The 22,076-nt window shown below is 40.8% G+C and overlaps 1 protein-coding gene and 1 pseudogene across 1 annotated transcript in view; both read right to left on the bottom strand.

The window, feature by feature from the left end:
* SLC9C1 (solute carrier family 9 member C1) overlaps positions 1–22,076 on the bottom strand; it is a 145,467-nt gene that overhangs the window by 111,022 nt on the left and 12,369 nt on the right. The window contains exons 4-8 of the mRNA XM_075542956.1: positions 14,257–14,422; positions 12,705–12,833; positions 11,405–11,421; positions 7,633–7,777; positions 786–885 (exon numbers count right to left, since the gene is read on the bottom strand). Coding sequence (XP_075399071.1) covers positions 786–885; positions 7,633–7,777; positions 11,405–11,421; positions 12,705–12,833; positions 14,257–14,422 — 557 coding nt within the window. The remainder of the gene's footprint in view (positions 1–785; positions 886–7,632; positions 7,778–11,404; positions 11,422–12,704; positions 12,834–14,256; positions 14,423–22,076) is intronic.
* Positions 6,724–7,204, bottom strand: LOC142439065 (chromobox protein homolog 1 pseudogene; annotated as a pseudogene).

The raw sequence follows: 22,076 nt of genomic DNA, 5'->3' as shown, positions 1-22,076 counted from the left end.
GGAACTGGGAAAAATCTAATCACTTCTTAGTAAGTAAAAATACAAAGATGACAGGCTTACACAGGTAGAGATAGATGAATCAGCAGGGCCAGGAACTCCAAGGATTACAGGCTACTAGGGGACTTGAGGGTTAGGCCTTGGGATACCAAGCACATGGTTGGTAGTTCAAAGTCACCAACCCTTTCATGACAACCCTCTTTAAATGCCTTGACTTACTTTTAAATTTTCTTTTGTGTGGAATTTCTTCACCATCCTTAAAATAGTCATTTTCCCACTCTTGTGGCATTGCTGTGCTGAGCCACAGTGAAGTCCGAGGGAAAAGAAACTACAAATAGTATTGCTTATAGGTTTATAATTTTGATATTTTATTCATTTGGGACATTGGTCTCAATTTTAAAACAAGTATTACATTAAAATATTTATCTTGATTTTTGCCCTTTTTATGTCACCATCTTAAATTTTGTTCCCTGTGGCAAATGCCTTGCTTGCCTAACCCTAGTCATGGCTCTGTCTGGTGACTGCAGAATGCACGTCAGAACTGCATGAGTAGAAGGGTAGGTCACTGAGGAATTCGTGAACCCAACATAAACCCAAGGCAAGGTCACAAAGTTTGCCTAAAATTGGAAGATTGAAGGCACCGACTAAAAATGATTTTAGCAAGTGTTTTCAGTTGTGTGGTTTTCCAGTCAATATCATTTTGGACCATGTTGAGTTGAATAGGGTTACTACTACAGTATTATAGCTACTGATATATGCAACAAAGCAAATATAAGCAAGTCACTCACTCAAGTAGAAGGGCTTCAACTCCTGGTTTAAAACTTGTCGAATTTAGAAAGAGTCCAACAATGGCCAGAGTGAATATTCCAGACATGTGATACATCTCAGCTATTTTTAAAAAGAAATGGAAATGAAGCTTTATTTTGCCATCAAATATGGCCCAAGTCTTATCACAACCGGTAATATCAGATATCTTGACAAGATAGTGGCTTGATAGTGATGCACACTAATTTGTCTTTTGTGCTCTCACTGTTTGTTTTTCAACAGCCTCACACCCAACATCCTTGTGGTGATTTGGTTTCAGACAATTGACAGCGATATGGCATTTGCAAAGCATGCTGGGAGCTGTAAGCTGGTAGGATATTCTCATGAGGCCTCGTGGTCCCTGTGGGGCTCTGGGGGTGTGAACGAGAAATCAACCGGTGAGCTCTTTACAGGACTCATATGCACCCTTCTTAGAAGAAATCAAAGAAAGGAATGATTTGATCTTGTGATCGGAAGGGAGTCAAGCAAGCCGAGATCCAATAAGGCTGTTTCCTCTAGTCAAGGAGCCCTCGAAGCATGTGGCGCTTTTGTTTTAAAACCATTTTATTGGGGGCTTGTACAATTCTTATCACCATCCATACCTCCATCCACCGGGTCAAGCACATCTGTACATTTGCTGCCATCATCATTCTCAAAACATTTGCTTTCCACTTGAGACTAACATCAGCTCTTCATTTTCCCTCTCCCTCCCCACTCCCCCTACCTCATGAATGCTCCATAATTAATAAATTATTATTATTGTCATGTCTTACACTGTGCGACATCTCCCTTCACCCAGTTTTCTGTTGTCCACCCCCCAGGGAGGAGGTTATATGTAGATCTTTGTAACCGGTTCCCCCTTTCTACCCCACCTTCCCTCCACCCTCCAGGTATCGCCACTTTCACCACTGGTCCTGAAGGGGTCATCTGTCCTGGATTCCCTGTGTTTCCAGTTCCTATCTGCACCAATGTAAATCCTCTGGTCTAGCCAGATTTGTAGGGTAAAGTTGGGATCATAATAGTAGGGGGAGGAAGCATTTAAGAACTAGAGGAAAGTTGTATGTTTCATTGTTGCTACCCTGCACCCTGACTGGCTCATCTCCTCCCTGCAACCCTTCAGTAAGGAGGTGTCTAGTTGCCTACAGATGAACTTTGGGTGTCCACTCTCCCTCATTTACAATTATATGATTTTTTGTTCTTTGATGCCTGATACCTAATCCCTTCGATACCTCGTGGTCACACCAGTTGGTGTACTTCTTCCATGTGGGCTTTGTTGCTTCTCAGCTAAATGGCTGCTTGTTTATCTTCAAGCCTTTAAGACCCCAGATGCTATATCTTTTGATAGCCGGGCACCATCAGCTTTCTTCACCACATTTGCTGAAAGCATGAGGCTTTTAACTGATGATCAGCATTTGGAACCATCAGCCCCTCCATGACAAGTGGGAGAAACTTCCATGCAGACTTACAGACTTGGAAGTCCCACAGGAGTAGTTTCACTCTGACCTTTCGGATTACAATGAGTCAGAAGTAACTCGGTATTCCTGGGTTTCTTTTCCCCCTGTTTCATGCTGTTTTGGTGCATCAATAGTGGGGCACAGGAAAGGGTTCAGACCTGTCTGTTTTTCCTATTGCTGTTCAGTCCATCTGGACTCACAGCAACTTCAAAGCACAACAGAAGAGAACTGCACTTCAGAGGGTCCCCAATCTTGGGACCTTTCAGAAGGAGTTTACCAAATCTTTCTTCTTGAGTGTCTCGGTGGGTTTGAACCACAAGTCTTTCAGCCACTGGGCATACACTTCACCATTGGTGCCCCCCAGGAACTCTAAAAGACCCATTTGTGTAATGCTATTAAAAGGAGCTCTAGTATGGTTGTTCCTGTCGTACCCCTACTTTACTAAAGGAGTTTGTTACTGCTGGGAAAGAGCCAAATCATATGGCCATGGTTAAATATGGTAAGAAGAAAAAGGAGGGAAGGTGTACAGGAGGATCAAAGAAGAAGACAATGCAGCTTCCAGCGGGATTTACTGGGGTACCACCATGACTCTGACAGGATGGGTTGTGCAATTACATCTAGCATGATCCTCTTTGTATGTGTTATAGCCTACACACAAAAGGGGGGAGTGAGGGTAAATAAATGAAATAATTTAATTTAATTTTAAAAAATGAAGGTCCACGTTGAAAACCCCCGTTTCCTTACCCATAATCAGATCTGACCAATGGCCTGAATGGCTATAAAAGGAGGTGAAGGCAAATGGAAACCAACTTCAAAGTTTTTGTGGCACACAGCTGTTTCAAAGGAAGGAAGAGAGGGAGGGAGGGAGGAAAAAAGGAAGGAAGGAAGGAAGGAAGGAAGGAAGGAAGGAAGGAAGGAAGGAAGGAAGGAAGGAAGGAAGGGACAATCACCCACAGTGCCACTCCCAGGACCTCAAGTACAATGAATTAAAGGAAGGTTTATTAGAACTTGTGGGAAGCAGAATATTGTATTGTCCTATGAAACTAATTTGGGGAGCTACTTTAAGAAGAGAGAACCAAAGGTCATCTTCACACGTTACGGGTGCTTGCTGGATTTCTGTGACTTGAGGCAAAAAAGGGGAAATCAAACAGAGTGACAGAATAGTGAGGCAGGATGGAAAAGCAGTCATCGGATCTCATAGAGAAGCCCCAGTGGCACAGGCGCCCTAGCTGGCCTGCTAACAGAAAGTTAATGGTTCAAATGCACTGGCACTTCTGCAGGAGAAATAAGTGCTTGTGAGCTTCAGAAAAGATTCAGCCTTGGAAACTTTGGCGGGGGGGTGGGGGGTGGGTGGGGTGGCAGTTCTATTTTGCTCTATAATATCACTATAAGTCAGAATTGGCACGCTGCAAAGAGTTTGGCTATAGATTTTTTAAATTAGATCCCATAGAGCTATGAAATACAAAAAGTAACTTTCCCCATGAGCTCACCTTATCTGTCATCTTCAGCAAAATTTAAAGTCACACATTTTTAAAATACCACAGTGAGATGAAATATCATTCTGAGATCTGTTTCTTTTGCCTACTTAATATGTAACAGATACTGTCTTAGTTGATAAAAATTTTATTTTTAATACTAAAATATTGTGGCTATACCACTCTGTCACATGAGGTCACTATGAATAAAAAAAATCCACTTGAGAACATCTCATGACACTACCAAACACACAAGAAGCAAGTCTGATTGATCCCATCTCTGTCCTGAGACCTACTTAGTATTGCTATATCACGACAATTATATTTTAACAATGGTGATATTTTAGAATGCTTTCACACCACATAGAGAAGATTCCCCACAGTTATGTTTCTTTTTAAAATTGTCTTACCTATTCTCATACATTAATATTTCCAGGTGAATTTAGGGGATTGTTTTATAAAATTTCAAAGGCCAAACCAAATTATACTATGGTTTGATGGGTATTTGATAATATTTCATTTATGATACTCTTTAGTCTTCCTGTCCATAGATGAAAAGTTTTAAGTTTTAAATTCTTTGTGTTAGGACTTGTCTGATGGTTCTTAAACTAGAAATTATCATGGTGGTTTGTTATTTATGAAACATGAATTTTAGAAGATTCAAGTGCTCTGAAAAGATCGAATTCTGAACTGAACACCAAAAATAGTAAGGTAATTAATAGACAAATATGGATCTTTTTCATAAACAGCTTTCTTGAAGATACTACTGATACAAATATTAAACCAAGTCATAGTGAAAGGGCTTTCATATTAGATGTATATTTACTTTATCTCCACGTTCACGAAATTGTATCCTTGCAGTTTTATTTCTAAAAATGTCTGTTGAGACAAACTGATCCTAAAAGTACTCACACTTATTCTAGTAGATAGTGAAAAGACAAGCACAGTGATCTCTCTTTCAAACAAAAAAAATGAAAACAGAACCTGCTGCCAGGCACGAAGACCCATGTGTTGGTGATGAGAGTATCTTAACAGAGACCTTGCTTAAACAGGTGATGTTCAGCTTTGCCAGCAGATGATCTGCCAGCAGATCTCCCTGTAGATGTAGTTGATTCCCGAGATTCACACCTTGTACATTCCACGGGTCTATCATTGATGAATGTTTTCAGCTCTTTGTTCTCATTTCATCAGCAATCAAAATCTTGGAAGTTTTGCTCCATCTGTGGCATTCTGGTTGACTCTGCTTTGAGCTCTTCCTCGGTTATATGTACACGAGTGACTTCAAACCTGAAGGGCTTGTTTTTTGGTACTATGTCCGACAATTTATGCGGCCATTTATAAAGTTTTCAGTGGCTAATCCCGGAGCCAGCGGGGAACCCTTTCTCTTCCTTCTTCTTAGTGTATTCTTAGTCACAAAGAGGGGTCCAAATGGGTTTTGAAATACTGTTAGCACAGCTTCCAGTAACCTACTAGCCACCACAGTGGGACCAACTGCCAGAGGTGTGGGGCAAAAGGTCTATAGGCGTATCTAAATTATATTTATTTTATTTCGAGGAGAAAGATGATATATTTTGTAAAAACCAACCACATAAATTATTATTTAAATATTTTATAGCCTTACTTATTGTCCAATTTGTTATTAAACTACTTTGGATAGACACCGTGATATATAAACTATGAGTATGGTTTTGTCAACTTCTTCTTTTTTTCTCTCTCTCAGAAATCTATAGTTTTATTAAGGCAAAACCTGGCAGGGTAATATGAAGTTTTGCGTTCAAACAGTTTTCATAGAAACCTAACCCATGCCTAAAAAGTTTAAATGCAGCTCTAGATGCAGTTCAGATTATGTCTAAACTGATGAATCTCATGATCCAAGACAAAGCATTTTGGGTATCAGTTAATTCTTAGAATTACAAGAATATAGTTTTTAAAACTTTAAAGTGACCCAGAGCCCCAGTGTGAAAGTTTACTCCTCAGTCTAGGGCTTTCGAAAGCTTTCAACCCTTGACTTGATTCAACGAAATGTGTGCCATTCGTGATTGATCACTGGCACCAATGGTTTCAGAGTTCAGAGTTCAAAACCAGAGTGGCTCCTGGAGGTTTCCATCTGAAGAGCATGCACAGACCCTTGTTCTTCCTCTTCTCCCACGTCTCACTACCACCACCTGCTGCCACCTCCCCCCAAGCCAGCCCTGAGCACTCGGCCAGAAGCTCAGGTGGACACACTGGAACTTGTGACTCAGCACTTCTGAGGCAAAGCAATCTGCTGTGTAGACTTTCTAAGGAAAAACATTCCCTCCTCAATACGTCTCCATTCCAAAGTGGTGGCGTTGGTAACATGCTAGTTTAGCCCTCTGTAGGGGATGGCATTAAAGTCAGGCAGGGAAAATATGTTAGTTTCCAACTCCTGGCCCTTTCAACAGTTTCAGTCTCCATTTAGGTTGCCAATGACTTTTTCTTTTTTAACTGGAAGGTAACATAGTCTGGACAAAGATCCACATCAATAGTTGTTTGTTCTATTGTTTCATTAGTCCCCCAATCAGGCATCACATTTTAACTAAAGTGATCCTAACCATCTCCCTTTTCCCCAGCCACCCTCCCAACCCCTCATCATGCACCAGTGATGGCCAAACATCACACACATGCTACACTGTAACAATGTAGAATTAGCACTCTTGGGAAGAAGACTGTGGGTTGTGGAGATGCTCCTTGAAGATGTACAGTATTGCTCTGCTCCCCACACATACCCACTCTGCGAGTTTTGTCCTTCACAAGAAGGCCCTTTGCACTTCTCAGCAAAGTGCAGACTGGGTTGCCTTGAAACACTTACCTGCTTCCCCTGCACGGGGATGGGTGTACCATCTTCACAGCGTGGACAGCATGGAAGCACTCAGGATGCTCGCTGCAGGACACAGAAACTATGATGCTTCAAAGCACATCTTCTCAAGTTATTTCCAAGGTCAATGCAAGTAGAACTCCATTCAGACCCACAGTCATGTGTGTTCGTACTTGTCATCTTTTTGGTCATCTTCCTCTGAGGCGCAGAATGCCACACTAGCCTTTCCTTAGAGAAGGATATGACAACCTGTGGGCACTTGACATTGGCTTCCTTGACAGGAACAAGAACATGAGTTTCTCCCTGGCTTAAACTCCGGGCAAAGCCTCCTGGCTTTTCTGACTTTCTTCTTTCTTGGTTTCCTTTCCTCTCCTGTTTCTTCTGAATCAGAGTCAGCTTTCAGCTTGCCTCCCTGATATCTGTATCTCATGCGCGGTTTTCTGTGACTGCAGAAACTCAGCAATGAGGTTGGGACAATGCAGGTTCTCTTCTGGCTCCCATCAGTTGGCCTCGTTTGAGAGACCCTTCCACTTTAGGAGGCACCCCACTTTGACCTCTGCTACTCAGAGGTCGAGAACTTTTCCCACCACATATTCCTGTTCCTCCTCTTCTAGAACCTCCTCCACTTTCTGCTTGTTTTATCCACCCCCACCCCCACCCCATCGTACCCGGCAGCTTTCTGGTGTCAAGGTCAGCAAAACTGCTTAGAGTGGAGCCCAATAGCTCAAGGGGAATCAGTGCCAGACTCGTTGTATATCACCATCACGTTGAGCCCCCGGGGCAGTGGTGCCCACAAGGCAACAAAGCGAGTGGCCTCAATCAAGCCCCTCACACACAAATCCTTATTTCTTTTCCAGTCCTGCTTTGGATATGCTTGCGCTTTGTCTTTGTGTAGTATAAATATTGGTATCTGTTATGTCTTTTAATAGATTAGGTCAATAAAAATATTTTTCGCCTAATTGTGCTGTCGTTGATTTATTACTTTCAAACTAGTTTTTGCCTGATTGGTTTTCCCTTACTTTTTTTTTCTATACAATTTAGAATGAGAGATAAGCTTGTTACTTACAGAAATAAAAAATTAGGTACAGAATAGAAAAGCTGAGGCTTATGTGATTGAGATCGTCGCCAAATATAGTCGACATCCACAGTTGTAGTATCTTTGAACTCAGAATTCCAGTGACAAAACTTAATCCAAAATATAAATAAAGTCCCTCCCAAAGATGTGCACCTGCAAGTGAAGAAAATAAATCGAAATTAGTAAATGTAAGGTTGTTTTGAGGATTTAACTCAATGGATCTAAATTTGGTTTTGATTTGGTCTGTGCTTAGCACTCAGTGGTACCCAGGATCCACATCTTGCCAGTATCTTTAAACATAGATCATTGTGTGTTCTGTGAAGATGTGATGCGAAGAGATGCTCTGATCCACAGGAACTACAACAAAATGGCCAACAGCAGTACTCACTTGTCTGTGCCAGGGTGGATTCAGAAGAGGACATGGAACAAGGGATTGTTGATGTCAGATGGATCTTGGCTCAAAATAGAGAACACTAGAAAGATGTTTACTTCTGTTTTATGAACTATGCTAAGGCATTCGACTGCGTGGATCATAACCATTTATGGATAACTTTGAGAAGAACAGGAATTCCAGAGCACTTCATTCTGCTTATGTGGGACTTTTACATGAATCAAGAGGCAGATGTGCAAACAGAACAAAGGAATACTACATACTACGTGGTGTAAAATCAAGAAATGTGTGTGGCAAGGCTGTACCCTCTCAGCATACTTGTTCTAGCTGTACCCCGAGCAAATCACCAGAGAAGCTGGATTATATGAAGAAGAATGTGGCATCAGGATCGGAGGAAGGCTTATTAATAATCTAGAATATGCAGATGACAAAACCATGCTTGCTGAAAGCAAGAATCAGCACTCTCTGCATGTGCATCCTATACTCACCCCCTAAAATAACAGGGCATTTATTCCATGCGATCAATTTGGGTATCTCTTGCCCCTCTATGCTTGGCACTGAGATCTAATGACTCAGCTGTTGAAAGCTACTGAGCAGGTGTCTTGACTGAAGGCCCTTGCTGGTGAAGATCAAGGGTTGTAGCCTTCAGTATGGATCACAATTCAATGCAAAGAAGACCAAAATCTCACAACTAGACCAACAGAGCATCCTGACAAATGGAGAAAAGATTGAAGTTGTCAAGGATTGCTTGGATCCACACCCAGTGCTCATGGAAGCAGCAGTCAGGCGATCAATAGACATGTTGCATTGAACAAATCTGCTGCACAGACCTCTTTAAAGCATCAAGAACAAAGATGTTACTTTGGGGACTAAACTGTGCTTGAGCAAAATCGTGGTATTTTCAATGGCCTCATATACATGTGAGAGTTGGCCGTTGACTAAGAAAGGCTGAAGAAGAATGAGTGCATTGGATTGTGGGGCTGGGAAGAATATTGCAAAGGACTTTGGACTGCTGAAAGGACCAACTGATCTCGTTTGGAAGAAGTGCAGCCAGAGGGCTTCTTAGAGGCAAGGATGGGGAGACGTCATCTTCCAGACTATGTACGTGTTGTCAAGAGAGACCAGTCTCTGGAGAAGGCCATCTTGCTTGGAAAAGTTGATGGGCAGCAAAAACGAGGGAGGCCCTCCTGGAGATGGATTGGTACAGTGGCTGCAATGATAGGCTCAGGCATAGGAACATTTGTGAGGATGGCACAGAACGGGACAGTGTTTCTCTCTGCTGCTGTGCACAGGGTCTCTAGGAGTTGGCACACAACATAACAAGACCATGGCATTCAGCTTAAATATTCTGTGTGTGTGTGTAAAATGTTTCTTTTTTAAATAAAGGAAAAATATCCCTCCAGATTCCTTACCACTCAAACCTAAATAGTGATTTTTGTAGCTTAAAAAAAAGAGTGGGTAGGAAAGATAAAATTCTAATGGACTTGAGATCTTCCATGACAAACAAGTTCATCTCAAACATCCAGCCAACAAATGCTATAATGTTATTCAGGGTCTCTGAATCAAAGAGCAGGGCCCAAGAGTGGAGAACTACAGATGGTCAAGAGTCAGATATGTAGCATCACATAGTCGGTAAACTGCTTCTTCACCATCCCTGCCCTTCCCTAGTCAAGTAGTCCACTTGATGCCTGTGAAGTTTGCTGGCAGAGCATCCTGGTTTCCCAGCTACCACATCTCACAGCCTGTGCAGAGACAACACCCCAAAGTTCTGCTCGAAAACGGACAAGGCAGACATCCCACAGGGTCTGCATTGAGTGCATCTGTTTGGGTAACTGCCAACTCCCAGAAGATCCCTTCAGGGAACCCTGTTCCCACAATCAGCACTCTCTGCATGTGCATACTATACTCACCCCCCTAAAATAACAGGGTATTTATTCCTTGGAATCAATTTGGGTATCTCTCTCCCCTCTATGCTTAACACTGAGATCTAATGACTCAGCTGTTGAAAGCTACCGAGCAGGTGTCTTGAGTAGACCCCGATTCTAAAGCTAACGTATATGATGGAGCTTCTGAAATCACCAGGGCAAACCTTCCTGGAGCCCATGCTGAGCATACCGATTGCTGGCGTACACAGTAATGGTTGTTTGCCAGACTGCTGCAAATGACTATATAAGTCCTTCTTCAGTGGACTCAGCTTCCACAGCCAACTCTCCACCTCACAATAGATGCCCATCTATCTCACGATAGATGCCCCATAAATCAAATCTCCACAATTAAGAGGGCAGATCTCCCTGAGTGTTCATTTGAATTTAGACATCTCCCCACTTCTCCAGCCCCCACTTCCAGTCAGTTCTGGGAACTACTAACTGCAACTCTTGTGAGCTACACAAGCACGTGCCTTGAGTAGAACCAGCTCCTGTAGCCAACATACCAGGCTCTAAAAATAACGAGGCAGCCCCTCTCCACTTAGTACTCCTACAGAACTTGTACATAGACCAAGAGGCAGTTGTGCAAACAGAACAACATTGATCACAGAATCTATGTCATCTCTGAATCAGCCCTCCCTGAAATTCTATGATCAAAGTTTAATATAGTGAATGGGACCTAGTTGAAACTTGGAAAGGGTTTAATAGTGGATATGGATCATACTATCTGGTGTGTAGGATTTATTATACATCTTTGCGCTTTTCAAGTCATCTAAATGTGGTCCTTGAGCTTTTAGGATGCTTCACAATATAGAGTATTCATTAGTCCTCGCCTTGGTCATCCTCAGAAAGGCTACATTTGCAGGAAGTTTTATGGGAGAAGCTCTCTGAGTTTCATATCAGGTTATTTATTTTTTGGGGAACATGAATTTTGGAAGAGGTCTTGTGCACCGTATGTGTGGTGGTTTGGCTTTCTCACATAGCACAGGTGGCAAACTTCACGCATTTAAAGAAACCCACCTTCCTGTGTTAAATGAAGTTTCCAGGTTCACCACAGAGGCTTCAGGTTTCTATGGCCTGAGCACACTGATATTGGATATAGAGCTCCATCATTGTTGCTCCTAAATTTCAAAGGCTGAAAGCGAGAACATCTTATGCCTAAGGGGATTAACTGTCCACCACCTGGATCAATTTCCTTGAAGAAGAGATGAAAGAGGTGTACGACCCAACAATCAATATCCTTGAAAAATAACTGTCTTCATTTATCGGGCTTTCGGCATTAATTATGACCATGTAAAGTCAGGATGATTCATAATAGAGTTAAACGGGGTCCCTGGTTATTCCACACTGAAGCACCATCTGGGAACAGGGAATATATTTACAGCTCTTCTTGAATGGTTGGTAAGATCATTGGGGATTTGAATTCGGATGATGGGACGTAATGTACTGATACTAGTTGATGAACTTAGGAAAGCTGCTTCTCCTTGTTTCCTGAGAAGAGAGAGTCATAAAAGGATTCCACTTCACTGATGTTGCTGGTTGCTGTTCAGTTGATCTTGACCCATAGTGGCCCCATGTGACAGAGTAGAACTGTCTGATAGGGTATTTGAGGCTCTGCCTTTCAGAAAGCAACTTACCAGACCTGTCTCCATGGTGTCACTGGGTGGGTTTGAATTGCCAGACTTTGGACAAGTTGCAAAGTGGTGTCATCCAGCAACCACTTCAGAATTTCGGATTATTTGGAATACTATAAATGCCTTGGTGGCCTAGAATATGGGTAGGAAGCACCTCTTTTGGGGGTTTGGGGCAAGACAATGACTTCAGAAAGCCTACGAATATGAAATCTACTCAGTAGAATAAGACACATGTTAGGAATGTTTTCAGGAAAATCATAATATTGTTTTTGCAAATAAATATAAATACCAACATAGCAAAGGGGTAAATAATTCAGTATCATCATTATGATGAAACTATTTTGACTTCGTGGGATTCTTGAGTCTTGGAAATCCCCTTCTTTCAAGGATGCAGAGAACTCACTGTGAGGACATTGACTGGTAGAGACTTTGGATCAGGGAGGGGCATATGAGATGCTTCTGCAGGGCCTGATACCATTGTATTTCTTCTCGTGATTGATTACTTCCAAGCTGGACTGACAACATTTATTTCACACCCATACCTACACATACATGCACAAGCAATAAGAGAAAAGCAGTTCAGGGTTATCTGAATGAGCTCATGGACACCTTGCCGATCCTCTGCTCAAAAGTACTGCTCTCAGTCCTTTCGCCTTGCTCTTGTGACATTGATGTCTTCTGATACTGACTGCGGGGAGGAAGTCTTGGCACTAATGGGGAAAAGCCATTGAATCTCACTAGTTGAGCTACTTGAATTAACTGTCTTGCTTTATAGGCTCATCTCTCCCACATGAAAAACAAAACAATAGCAGTAAACAAGGGTCACCACATCTCACCTTTGTTGTCAAGATTCTGGCTCCAACCAGGCTCATGAAATATGAATACCATTAGTATAGTCATGCAAAGTTACCACCCAGCCTTACAAGCAAAACCACAATTAATGTCAAATAAGATTCTATATGATAGTGCACTCTAAAAAGTAAATCACTTTACTATTAACTCATTATTATATTTGTATAATTATAATTTATAAGAAATTTTTAAAGTCATGTCCACCTTCCTAAAATATGGAATTCTAACTTTTAAAAATGATGTAAAATGATGGATCTTTACCTATAGAGAAGTTCACATTCTTTTGCATAGTTATATTAATATCCAAAATAAAAGAAAACACCATTAAAGATAAAATAGAGCACATCAGACTTTCTCCGTTGATTAAATTGGAAAGCGATCTAGAAAGACCTATGGGAAAAAAACACACACATGTTTTTAATGAGTGAAAATTGTCATGTTAAAGAATAAAATGCATCAGCAAGTGAAGGTATTTTCTTAAGTATGGATGATTTGTGTCACATAATTTCCCCTACATACTTAAAAATTATTAGTCAAATTGAAAGTTCTTTTTGAGGTAATTTAATTATGTATAGCAACTATAACTTAAGCATACACTATCATAGTTAAGAGCCAAGTTAATTATGGTCAGTTATGATTTAGTTGAGGGAGATAATCAACTACAGCATCCATTCCCTGTTTCAAAGCAGAGATAAAACATGAACCATATTATTTTTTAATTTAGTCATTTGGTCCACATAAAATCACACATAGTAAGCCAGATATAATTAAGGCAAGACAGAAGTAAATGACTGAGAGATAAGATAAATCCATAGGACAAAACTTTATACCACTTCAGCTAATCTAGTTATAATGTAGTCTGACTTTCTGGTATATTTTTTCAATGGTACTAGAAAAGAGCTCCATGCATGGAATGCACACTCATACCACTTCCTTTCACCTTCATTTGACTCCATCTATGATGAAAGGCTAAATTGAAGTCGCCAAACCAAGTTCACTGCTGTCAAGTTGAATCTGACTCATAGCTACCCTGTAGGACCGAGCAGGGCTTTCCAGAAGGGTTTCCCAGCTGGAGTCTGTCGAAGCCGACTGACACACCTTTTCCACACAGAGCAGTTGGTAGGTTCAAACAGCCAACCTTTTTGTTAGCATCCACGTGATTAAAAACTGCCAGCAGGGCTTCTGTTCTGAATTTAATTATCTATCAATAGTCCCGTTCATTGGTCATTAAATGTCGTGTCAAAAGTGTCACTCTGAAGTGTGCCAATGAACAGCCAAGGCCGTCAGTTTCTATGGGAGATCCAGTGCTTTGATGACCCACTCATTCTTGCCGCTCCTTGGACGCACATCCTTTGCTGTATTGACTTGCAGTTTCAGAAATCTTTGAGAAGTAAAGGGGTTGGCATTGACAGTAAAATAGGTGTAGAAATATGATACAACACAGCGGTATGGAGATAGACAAGAATTGAGGATTGGATGATGAGTATTGGTACTTCACATTCTTAATCTCCCAGTCTTGAGACTCAATTTTTCTTTTATTTGCATTTATTTATACTTGATATCTTCTTCTACTCTATTTCTATTTGCCTCAGATATCTCTTTCTTATTGAACTGGCCATAAAATGAAACTGAAAAGAAAGTGTATATGGGAGAAACTGTGTTTGGTTCAGAGTGTATGCTCAATTTCCAATCCCTCACTCTTCCACGACATTGTGAAAAGCTACAACAAGCAGACGATCCCAAAGCCAAAATAAGCTAAATTAAATACAAAATAAGGTATTTGCAGTGCAGGAAGAAAGAAAGACATGCTTACCCAGGTTTCTGATAGCAGCTGCAGTCAGCATGGGGTCTGAACTATGAAGGATAAGTGAAAACAAGAGCAGTGGTATGGTGCCTGTAGGTAATTTATTCACAGATGACAGATACCAAAATATTAAGATGTTATTTAAGAGAAAACCAGGAATTGTGATCAAAAGTATCTGCAAATAGATTTTACAAATAGAAATTTCAGATCATCTCTATAATTCATTAAAAAAAACTCGTGTAAATAATTACAGTGAATCAACTAAGGCACAATTTTAAGTTATTTTCTTTAGCAACTATCTATTTCAAGGTATGGAAATAAGGGGCAAGGAATGAAGTGAGATTCCTGGGACATATTAAAGACCAGTTGAATGGAATACATTTATAATTAAAATATTAACTTTTAAATTTATTGATGAGGTCATTGAATATAGAATGTATGAGAAGTCTTCAAAAATGTGTGGTAGAATTGAAATACTGATCATGGGACTTTCTTCAGAAACCTTTTGAAGCCCCCTTTATATGTGTGCATATATGTATGCATGTATGTATATGTATGCATGTACACATATACCACATATATATATCCATAATTAATTACAGGTGTATATGCACACACTCAACTCTTATATTCCAGAATTCTACTGGAATAGACACCTATTCTGGATATGGATTTGCGTTCCCTGCATGTGATGCTTCTGCCAAAACTACTATTCGTGGATTTACAGAATGCCTCATCCACTGGCATGGCATCCCACATAACATTGCTTCTGATGAAAGAACTCACTTCACAGCAAATAAAGTGCAGCAGTGGGCCCACTCCCATGGAATCCACTGGTCGTATCATGTTCTTCATCATCCTGAAGCTGCCGGCTTGATAGAATGATGGAACGGGCTCCTAAAGACACAATTACGGCGCCAACTAGGTGGCAGCAACTTGCGGGGCTGGGGCAATGTTCTCCAGGAAGCTGTATACGTTCTAAGCCAGTGGTCAATATATGGTGCTGTGTCTCCAATAGCCAGAATTCATGGGTCCAGGAACCAAGGGGTGGAAGCTGGAGTGGCACCACTCACTATTGCTCCTGGTGATCCACTTGCAGCATTTTTTCTTCCTGTCCCAGAAACCCTGTGTTCCTCAGGCCCTGAGGTCTTGGTCCCAAAGAAAGGAACTCTCCCACCTGGAAACACAGCATAGATTCCACTGAACTGGGAGCTGAGACTGCACCCTGGCCACTTTGGGCTTCTCATTTCTTTGGATCAACAGGTCAGGAAGGGTGTCACTGTACTAAGTGGTGTGATTGATCCTGATCATCAAGGAGAAATTGGACTGGTGTTACATAATGGAGGTAAAGAAGACTATGTCTGGAATCCAGGAGATCCCATAGGCCGACTCTTAGTGTTACCATGCCCTGTGATTAAAGTAAATGGTAAATTACAGCAACCCAATCCTGACAGGACTTATAATGATCCAGCTGAGGTGCTTGCTGAGGGCAAAGGTAATACAGCATGGATAGTGGTTCTACCTATCAGTTACGACCACGTGATCAATTGCAAAAGCGAGGTTTGTGATTGTCAGTGTATTTTCTTTTTATGTGCCTATTGCTTATCTTTCCTTTGTTCAGGTTTGATATATCAGACACAATTGGACTCAGTGTGTTTTCATTTATATGTATGATAGATGACTGATGATAAGTATAAGTGTGATTTCATCAATGTCCAGAAATTACATAAGTATATATGGCTAAAGAATTGTGTACAGGTGCCAGGTTGGCAAGGGGTAGATTGAGATAGTTAGTGTATTGTGCCAGCCTGGCCGATAAACACAAGTGGGATTAATTGAAGGGCGGAGACATAAATGGCTCGATGAGCCTTGCCTTTCCTGTCTCTCGCTCTTTAATCATCAGACCAGTGTTCGGCTGCCTTGCATGTTCTGTGCCTCAATTTACAAGGTACACTACCTGTGGGATGCCTAGCCTGTGGACTGTGCTGCTGTAAGTTGAGGTCCCTTTAAGACCACATGATTGGAATTTACATCTCTGGAGCTGGGGACTGACACTTGGTGACTTGACTGACAATTGGTGACCTGCTTTGCTGTTTGCTGCCTGTGCAGGGATAGCCCATCTTTCTCTACAGAGGACTACCTGGAAGTTCTAAAGACTTGAAGGACTGCTAGTGTCTCACAACTCTCTCACGGGAGTGAGTTGCACTGAGCCATTTGTACTGCTTTATAATTTAACTGTTCATTTCTTGTATTATATATCTATCTGTATATAATTTAACTGTTCATTTCTTGTGTCATATATCTATCTGTATAAATATGTATATACATATATAAAATTATCAGCAATCTGGTTTTATCTCTCTAGCGAACCATGTCTAACACAGCACCATAAACTAACTCAAGCAGAAACAGACATTTTAAAAGCTCATGAATGAATCAGTTGAGGGAAATGGTGCAATCAGAGGCTTGCAGGAAACTAATTATATTTCCCCCACTAGCAATGATTTTTGTTTTCAATCGCCCCATGGGGTTTCTGGGACAACAGAACAATAGATGAGGAAAATGTGAGAACTGATAGCATTTGAATTGCATGGCTGATGAAAAATACTGGAAGCACCATGAACCGAAGAAGATGGACAACATCACGCCAGACACTGAGTACATCTATTTTAGAGGCAGTGGTCTGGTCAGAGGACTCCTTAGAAGCAAAGATGGCAGACATTGTCTCCCATGCTTTGGACGTGTTTTCAGGAGAGACCAGGCCCTGGAAAAGAACAGGATGCTTGGCAAAGTAGAGGATCAGAGAAACTGAAAAACCCCAATGAGGTGGGTAGGCACAGGGCCATGACGAGTCAAATAGGCTGAGTCAATGGCACACAGCAAAAACAACAACCAAGGCTCATAAAAAAGACCACACACTCACAGCAATGAATTTGATTCTGGCTCAACAAACCTATACAAAATTTCTGAGACTGTAAATCAGCCTCATCTTTCTCCCACAGAGCAGCTGGTGGTTTTGAACTGCCTGTCCTGGGGGGTTAGCAGGCCAATATCCAGCCCACAGCAACTTTCTAGAACATAACTATTGTCAATAGGAGGCCTAACTGGATATAGTTCAAACTATGTATAGGAAATAAAAACGGAAAGGCTGGACTATAGACTACAGAAAAGGTAAATAAGATTATATTGTTCCTAGAACTGGCATTTGACTTTCTTGCTTCTCTCCATTGTGTGGCACTTCTTTATCCAGTGAGTATACAAGAAGGCTTCAAAAAGTTCATGGACAAATAGATTTAAGAGATCATAGACTTTCCATTCAGAACACGAGGAAGACCCCTCACATGTGTCCTAGCAATTCCCACTGCCCCAACCAATAGTCAGCACCAGCAGTGCCAACCAGTAGATGCCTGAATGAAGACGACTCCATCACGTGGTTGTCAGCCGGCCCATCTGGTGATAAATGTTTGGACCATCTGAGAAATCCCAGGTGACTCAGCCATCTCTCCTCTTTTCATTCTCATTCTTTCGGGAGCTGTCTGAACTCCAAGTGACTGGACTATCTTTTTTTAAGTCTAAACCATTTTAATATTTTGTGCAATGGCTTGACGCTTATCAGATGGTCTAATGCTTCAAACCTACTCAGTGAATACATGGAAGTAAGACCAGGTGCTTGCTCCCTCAAAGAATACAGCCCAGAAAATCCTGTGGAGCAATTCTTCTCTGTCACATGGGGCCACTATGAGTTGAAATGAGTCAACAGTACCTAGCAAAGCAATGTCATCTACATCAGGGTCTCCCCCGCCCTTTCATTTGTGGAATTCAGCATACACAGAGAAAAACATACAGCTGAACAGCCAAACGCACCCAAGCAGTGGGTGTCCCAGGAAGCCCCCTGTATATGTGGCCTTATCTAATTTTTTCCCACCCTATGTATTTCCATCTTTGTCCCTCCCTACTCTTTCCTCACCAGCCAAAGCCTTCAAAGTATGCTTCTTCAGGTGTGAAAACAGTTTTTAATGTTTTTTCTCTTATAATAATAATGGAATCGTGTGATATTTGAGGAAGTTTGCATAATATCTTCCAAATTTGTCTGTGCCATGAGTTGTTTGATATATATTTTTTAGAGATAAATTATATTACATTGCTTGTTTGTACCAATTCTTCCGCAGATGGACTTTTTGGTTGTTTCTATATTTTTACCTCTTTGGTTGTTTCCATATTTTTACCTATAGTAGCACTGTAATAAACATGGGTGTGCGTGTATCTGTTTGTATTCTGCTTTTTATGTCTTTGGGGTGTATATCTAGTTTTCAGAGTGGAGTGTCATATGGTATTTCTATTCTCATTTCTTAAGGAAGTGCCATATTGCTTCCCATGCTGTTGCTAAGTCATCAAGTTTTTTCTGGCTCATAGAGACCCAATATATAACATAACAAGACATTGCCTGGTCCTGTGTCGTCCGCTTAATCATGCTTTCGTTTAAGCCCTATGATGCAGCCACTGGGTCAATCCATTCAGCTGAGGGACTTCCCACTTTTCACTGCACCTCTACTTTACCAAGTATTATGTCCTTCTACATGGACTGGTCTCTCTTGCTAAAATCTCAACAAGTACAGGAGATGAATTCTCGTCACCCTTGCCTCTAAGAAGCACTCTGGTTCTTCTTCCAGAACAGATTTGCGGGTTCTTTTGACAGTCCACGATACTTTCAATAAGCCTTGCCAGCACCAGAATTCAAAAGCACTGTTTGATCTTTGGTCTTCCTTATTCAATGTCCAACGTTCACATGCACAGGAGGTGACTGAAAAATACTATGGCTTGAGTCAGGGGCAATTAATCCTCAAAGTAACATGCTTGCATTTTTACACTATAAATAAATCTTGTAAAGCAGATTTACCCAATGCAACACATTGTTGGATCACTTTTCTGCTTCTTGCATGAACAGTGGATTGATTGGATGAGATCCTTTATTTACCATGATGTTACCTACTGGTGAAGTTGTGTGGGTTCGGGTTTTTTTTATAGACTGTAATCCATACTGAAGTTTGAATTTTTTAAATCTTCATCAGCAAGTGCTTCAAGTCCTCCCCACTTTCAGCAAGCGGGATCGTGTCATCTGCACCTTCTACTAGTCCCCATGCTCTATTCTTTAACATACAATCCAGCTTCTCCGATGATTTGCTCAGAATACAGATTGAATAAACCACGGTGAGATGATACAATCGCGTTGTACACCTTTCCTGATTTTAAACCAAGAAGCATTTCCTTATTCTGTTTGCACAACTGCCTCTTGATCCAGGTACAGGTTCTACATGAGCACAATGTCACTTTCTCGAATTCCCATTCTTCTTAAGGTTTTACATAGTTTTTTATGGTCTACACAGTCTAATGCTTTTGCCTAATCAATAAGACACAAATAAGCATCTTTCTGGCATTCTCAGCTTTCAGCCAAAATTCATCTGATAACAGCAATGATATCCCTTATTCTGCCACCTTCTAACTTTCACCCGAGCTTCTGGCAGCACCCTGCCAATATGATGCTGCAACCACTGTTAGATGACCTGAGCAAAATTTTACTTACATGTGAGGTTAAAGCTATCATTCTATAATTAGAGGACTCTGTTAGATTATCTTTCCTGAACAGGTACAAACATGGATCTCTTCCAGTCAGTTGGCCAAGGAGCTTGTTGAAACATTTCAATTGGAATTCTTGAAATTTCTGGAACTTTGTTTTTGACTAACGCTTCCAGGGCAGCTTGGACTTCTTCCTCCCACACCATTGGTCCTTGCACATATACTATTTCTAGAAATGGTGGAATGTTGACCAGTTCTATTCGGTACAATGATTCTGTGTCTTCTTTTCATGTTCTTTGGATGCTTCGTGCATCATTCAATATTTTGTTCGCAGACTCTTTCAACGTTGCAACTCGAGGCTTGAATTTTTCCTTGAGTCCTTTCCATTTAAGATAATACTGAGCATGCTCTTCCTTTTTGTTTTTCTAACTCTAGGTGCTTTGCCCATTTCCTTATAATCTTTTACTTGGTCTTCCCAAGCTTCCCCTTAGAATTTTCAGTTTAACTCTTTGACTTCATTCATTCATCATGTGCCTTAGCTACTCTATGATGAATAGCAAGTTTGCAAGTCTCTTCTGACATCTATATTGATCTTTCCTTCCTATATTTTTAATGAACTTTTTCATTCTCCACATATGACGCTTTTTATCTATAACCTGGTGTCTTCTGTTGCTGGTGTTCCATTGAGATGATCTTAACATTCAGGTGGGATAAACTCAAGGTGGTATTTTGGCTCTTGCAGGCTTATTTAAATTATTCAGCTTCAATGTGAACTTAAATATGAGTAATTGATAATCTGTTCCGCAATCAGCCTTCAGCCTTATTTTCGATGCTGGTATTGTGCATCTCCATCGTCTCTTCCCACAGATGTGGTCAATTTGATTTCTGTGTATTCCATCTGTGGAAGTTCATGTGCACAGTTGACATCTGTGTTGTTGAGAAGGTATTTGCTATGATCAAGTGGTTAGTTTTGCAAAATTCTATCATGCCATCTCCAGCTTTGTTTCTATCACCAAGTCCAGATTTTTCAAGTGCTATTCCTTCCTATTTGCTTTCAACTTTTGCTGCTTTCCAATTGCCAGTAAGTACCAACACACCTTGAGTGCATGCTTGACGAATTTCGGATGGAAGATGTTAGTAGAATTCTTCAACGTCTTCATCGCTAGCTTCGGTGGTTGGTGCATAAATTTGAACAACAGTTGTATTGATTCTATTTCCTTGAAGGTGGATAGATATAATCCTATCACAGACAGCATTGCACTTTAAGATAGATCTTGAAATGTCCTTTTGAAATTAATGCAATACCATTCCTCTTGATTATTTCATTCCCAGCATAGCAAACCATATGCTATACAGTAGGATTCAAAATGGCCAATCCAGTTCAGCTCACTAATGCCTACAATGTCAATTTCTATGCATTGCATTTCGTTTTTTACAATTTCCAATTTTATGAGATTCGTACTTCATACATTCCAGGTTCTGATTATTAATAGATGTTCGCAAATGTTGCTTCGCCTTTGGAGTCAGGCCTCATCAGCACGTGAAGGTACTGCAAGCTTTGCTCCCATAGGCTTTAATTGGGACCCATCCCGGTTTTGCACTCTCTTTTGAGAAGGCAGTTCTTCCTCCATTGTATTTAGAGTCTCTAAACCTACAAGGCTCATTTTCCTGCACTGACAATGTTCTGCTTTGTTTCATGAGGTATTCAGTATCCGACAATGTTTCCATTCTGTTCATTGGCCTTTCTATGGCTAATTTCTCAGAAATAAACAGACTTATTTGTAATCTGCGTTTAGTTTGGAAGTTTTACTGAAACCTTTTGACTTTGGGTGACCCTGCTGGCACTTGAAATATTGGTGACCAAGCTTCCAGTATCCCAGCAACACAAAAGACACCACAAATGGTGGACTGTTTTCCACAGTGGCTGTGCAATTCTCTGGTCCAGCAGGCAGTATATGAAGGTTCGAATCACTCCACATCCTTTCCAGCACTTGCTATTTTTTCCTTTTGTTTGGTTTTGTGTTTGAATTTTGCTATCATTGCAAGGGTGACGTAGTGTCTCATTGTTATTTGAATTTGCATTTCTCTTAAAGCTAATGATTGCAAGAATTTCTTGTTGGCTGCTCAGATGTCAGTTAAGTGACTTGTGTATCCATATCTTCTGCCCATTTTAAAATGGGATTAGTTGTATTTTTCTTATTAAGGTGTTTCAGTTTTCTATAGATTTTTGGACTACCCTTTATCCAAAATAGCAC

This window comes from Tenrec ecaudatus, chromosome 2 (genome assembly GCF_050624435.1).
Source record: "Tenrec ecaudatus isolate mTenEca1 chromosome 2, mTenEca1.hap1, whole genome shotgun sequence".
NCBI lineage: Eukaryota > Metazoa > Chordata > Mammalia > Afrosoricida > Tenrecidae > Tenrec > Tenrec ecaudatus.
The sequence above is the reverse complement of the archived record's forward strand: the minus strand, read 5'-3'. Positions and strand labels throughout refer to the sequence as shown.